A 3,117-nucleotide genomic window follows, 5' to 3' on the forward strand; every position below is an offset into this window, starting at 1 on the left:
CTCATAATAAACATTGAACCAACCACCTCTGCAAAACAACAAGATGCACTGATTAAATCTCATATGTGCATCCCGATAGCTTTTGCTTACAATTCCGATTGAAAAAATGTGCTCATTAGATGATTTTTACGGCTTGGGGGTCTTTTTCTTCTTCCGATATTTTTCAAGTAGGTATTATTGATTTTGTCGCCAAAACTTAAAACCTTTTCGAGCTTTAAAAGTCATGCTTTAATCCGTGTTCCTAAATGAAAACCAAATGACAGAAATGTAGCGTTTGAGATGGTAAAACGTAGAATGGTCTCAATTAATCCGACTAAATAAGTAATTTTTTGCTTGTGAGCATAACACAAGTAAAACTATCAAATCAGTGGGTCGGCTCATTAATGGTCCGACCCAAATAAATCTATTTAACTCATTTTGATCAATTTCCACGTAATACAAATTTAACCTAATCTATGAAAAGTCATAGTCAAATTAAGATAAGTGTGCAAGTGGGTGAGTGCGAGATCAAGTGAGGTGAGAGAGATTGAAGAGAGAGTCATCAGAATAAGTTATGTTTAAGTTAATTGTAAACCTATATACGACTAATTTATAGTCAATTTATAATTCATCTAATACTCATATTGTGTTTAAATCCATTTATGACATATTTACCAATAAAACTAATATATTCATAACCTATTAACATTCATATGGGTTAAGCACTATGTTTACGAACCATTTTGACGTGTTAGAAAGAGACTGCATGGAAGGAAGCAATTTTTCTTTACCGAGGTATTTAGCAAATGCTCCGAAGATACTTGCCAATAAAATTCAAATCTACAAAGATCCCTCTAAACAAATTTTAAAATTCCCGAAAATTCTCTCGACGTCCGTTTCGCACTTTAGTGGATAATAATTCCCCCAAATGTGGGGTCCACCCTCCCAATCGATTTTTATTCCTCGTCCATCAACCACTTGTAGTCGAGGAGATGGTCGCGTCCATCTCCCGCAGCTGCTTTTCCGACAGGACCCGCCGCCGCCCAATCCGCGCTCGACACGCGTCCGCTTCCAACGCGCCAGCCTGCTCCCCTCCAGATATTCTGCCCCTACTTCGTCCGCCCCCGCTCCTATATATCAACGCCTCCGCCACCACGCCTCCGCAGAACATCCGTCCACAGCACTCTCGATCTCGAACTCTCTACCTGTTGATCCGTGTTGACCATGCCGAACCCGAAGGTCTTCTTCGACATGACGATCGGCGGGGCGGCCGCCGGGCGGGTCGTGATGGAGCTGTATGCGGACACGACCCCACGCACCGCGGAGAACTTCCGGGCGCTCTGCACCGGCGAGAAGGGGGTCGGGAGGAGCAAGAAGCCGCTCCACTACAAGGGCTCCAAGTTCCACCGGGTCATACCTAGCTTCATGTGCCAGGTTACTTCCAACATCTCGATTTTCATTTTCGTATCAGATGCGTTGATTATCGTGATTTTTAATTTGTCTAAATTTTCGTAGCCCGTCGATGAGATGGTGGAAATGTAAGATCATGGCTTGCTGTGATTTCGTACGGGAAAGAATAACCTCAGACTTGGGAGCAAAATATGATCGAGAGAAGTCAACGAAAGGGAGTTTGACTATGGAGTATGCTGATAAGACTGTCCAATTGATGTGATTTGAGAATTAAATGAGTGATCGAGGTACCACTAATTAACGTTCCGCGATATGAGGAGACTAGATGATGAGATAGATAGCCCTGGCGGGATTGAGTAACAAAACTCATATGATCTATTAACAAAGTTGAAAATTGGATTGAGAAAGTCATATTTAATTCTCGATTAGAATATTTCAGAGGTTAAATTTAGTGATTTTGTAAATTAGTTTTAGTGGAGCATCGTGCTGTGTCTTTCATCTCGCGAAAGTGCATGTCAACCCATCTTAAAGCTCTTTTCCTATTGTGAGTGGTGAATTAGGATGAATCCTAGAGAGCCAATGAGGTTAGCTCACGGGCTAAGGGATAGGGTCCAAGCGCCTATAGAGATACAAGAAGCTTGTAAAGTGGTTATTGCCAACGATTCATTTCCTTAGTTGGTGGAATTCGATTCCTCTCGGACCTTATAATTTTTAAGTCTGGAGAATATTCTGAATGTTTCATATATCTTTCATGTAAGGGAGGTGACTTCACGGCCGGGAATGGGACCGGAGGGGAGTCCATATACGGAGTGAAGTTTGCAGATGAGAACTTCATAAAGAAGCACACGGGGCCGGGGATCTTGTCCATGGCCAACGCAGGGCCAGGGACGAACGGGTCCCAATTCTTCATATGCACTACGAAGACGGAGTGGCTCGACGGGAAGCACGTGGTGTTTGGGAAGGTGGTGGAGGGAATGGAAGTGGTCAAGGCCATCGAGAAGGTTGGGTCCTCTTCCGGTCGCACATCCAAGCCCGTCGTGGTTGCTGATTGCGGCCAGCTTCCTTGAGCCATAATAATAGAGATCTCTCTCTCACACACAATGGCTTCTTCATATAATAAAAAGTGTCACCTATGAAGTGTTCAATGTTGTCGATCTTTTGTATGTGCTCGTTTGAGGTTTGATTACTTCTTGGTCGTGCACTCCTGAAAAGAAGAGAAGATCTCACCCGTTTTTCGTTTTCAATGGGATAATCTCGTATTACTTGGCTGAAAATAAGGTGAAACATTTACTTGCCTTGCAAGAGGGAAACTTTTGACAAGGTTTGGAACATAAATTGTTGAATACGATGTATTATAATGTTGGTGTCTTGGTGAAATACAGAATTATGCTTGCGTGGAATCAGGATCCGAATTGGATGAGCAAAGACATTTTTTTTTTTGGATTTAGAATGTTTTGGCAAAAGGGGAAAGAACTTTTTAACGTATCTAGATGATGTACTTGCCGAGAATTGTTTGTCTTTAGTTTACAATTGCATGATGTTGCACCCCAACTCTTAAAGTAGAGGGGAAATGATATGGCCGTTCTACCCAAAAGATGTAGCCCTATGTTACGGTATGTGATTCCCTGAACTCATGAACTCTTGTGAGTGGAGCTTGGGGAGATAAGATGAAGAGTGAGTGATGAGGAGGGGATCAATATAATTGGTCTATGAGAGTGGTGTCAAGAT

General features: G+C 42.4%; 1 protein-coding gene across 1 annotated transcript; it reads left to right on the forward strand.

Moving 5' to 3' along the window:
• Positions 1-1,110: 1,110 nt before the first annotated feature.
• On the forward strand, positions 1,111-2,789 carry LOC104448852 (peptidyl-prolyl cis-trans isomerase 1). The gene is made up of 2 exons (XM_010062773.3): positions 1,111-1,413; positions 2,148-2,789. Exons 1-2 carry the CDS (start codon positions 1,204-1,206, stop codon positions 2,454-2,456), a joined length of 519 nt encoding a protein of 172 aa, XP_010061075.2. The 5' UTR covers positions 1,111-1,203; the 3' UTR covers positions 2,457-2,789.
• The last annotated feature ends 328 nt before the right edge of the window (positions 2,790-3,117 follow it).

The sequence above is a fragment of the Eucalyptus grandis genome, chromosome 6, assembly GCF_016545825.1.
Source record: "Eucalyptus grandis isolate ANBG69807.140 chromosome 6, ASM1654582v1, whole genome shotgun sequence".
Classification (NCBI taxonomy): Eukaryota; Viridiplantae; Streptophyta; class Magnoliopsida; order Myrtales; family Myrtaceae; genus Eucalyptus; species Eucalyptus grandis.

Bases quoted from the DNA above. Each gene is read 5' to 3' on its own strand.
- LOC104448852 (XM_010062773.3), top strand. From the start codon at position 1,204: ATGCCGAACCCGAAGGTCTTCTTCGACATGACGATCGGCGGGGCGGCC. The intron at 1,414-2,147 runs GTTACTTCCAAC...CTTTCATGTAAG, and splicing joins TACCTAGCTTCATGTGCCAG to GGAGGTGACTTCACGGCCGG.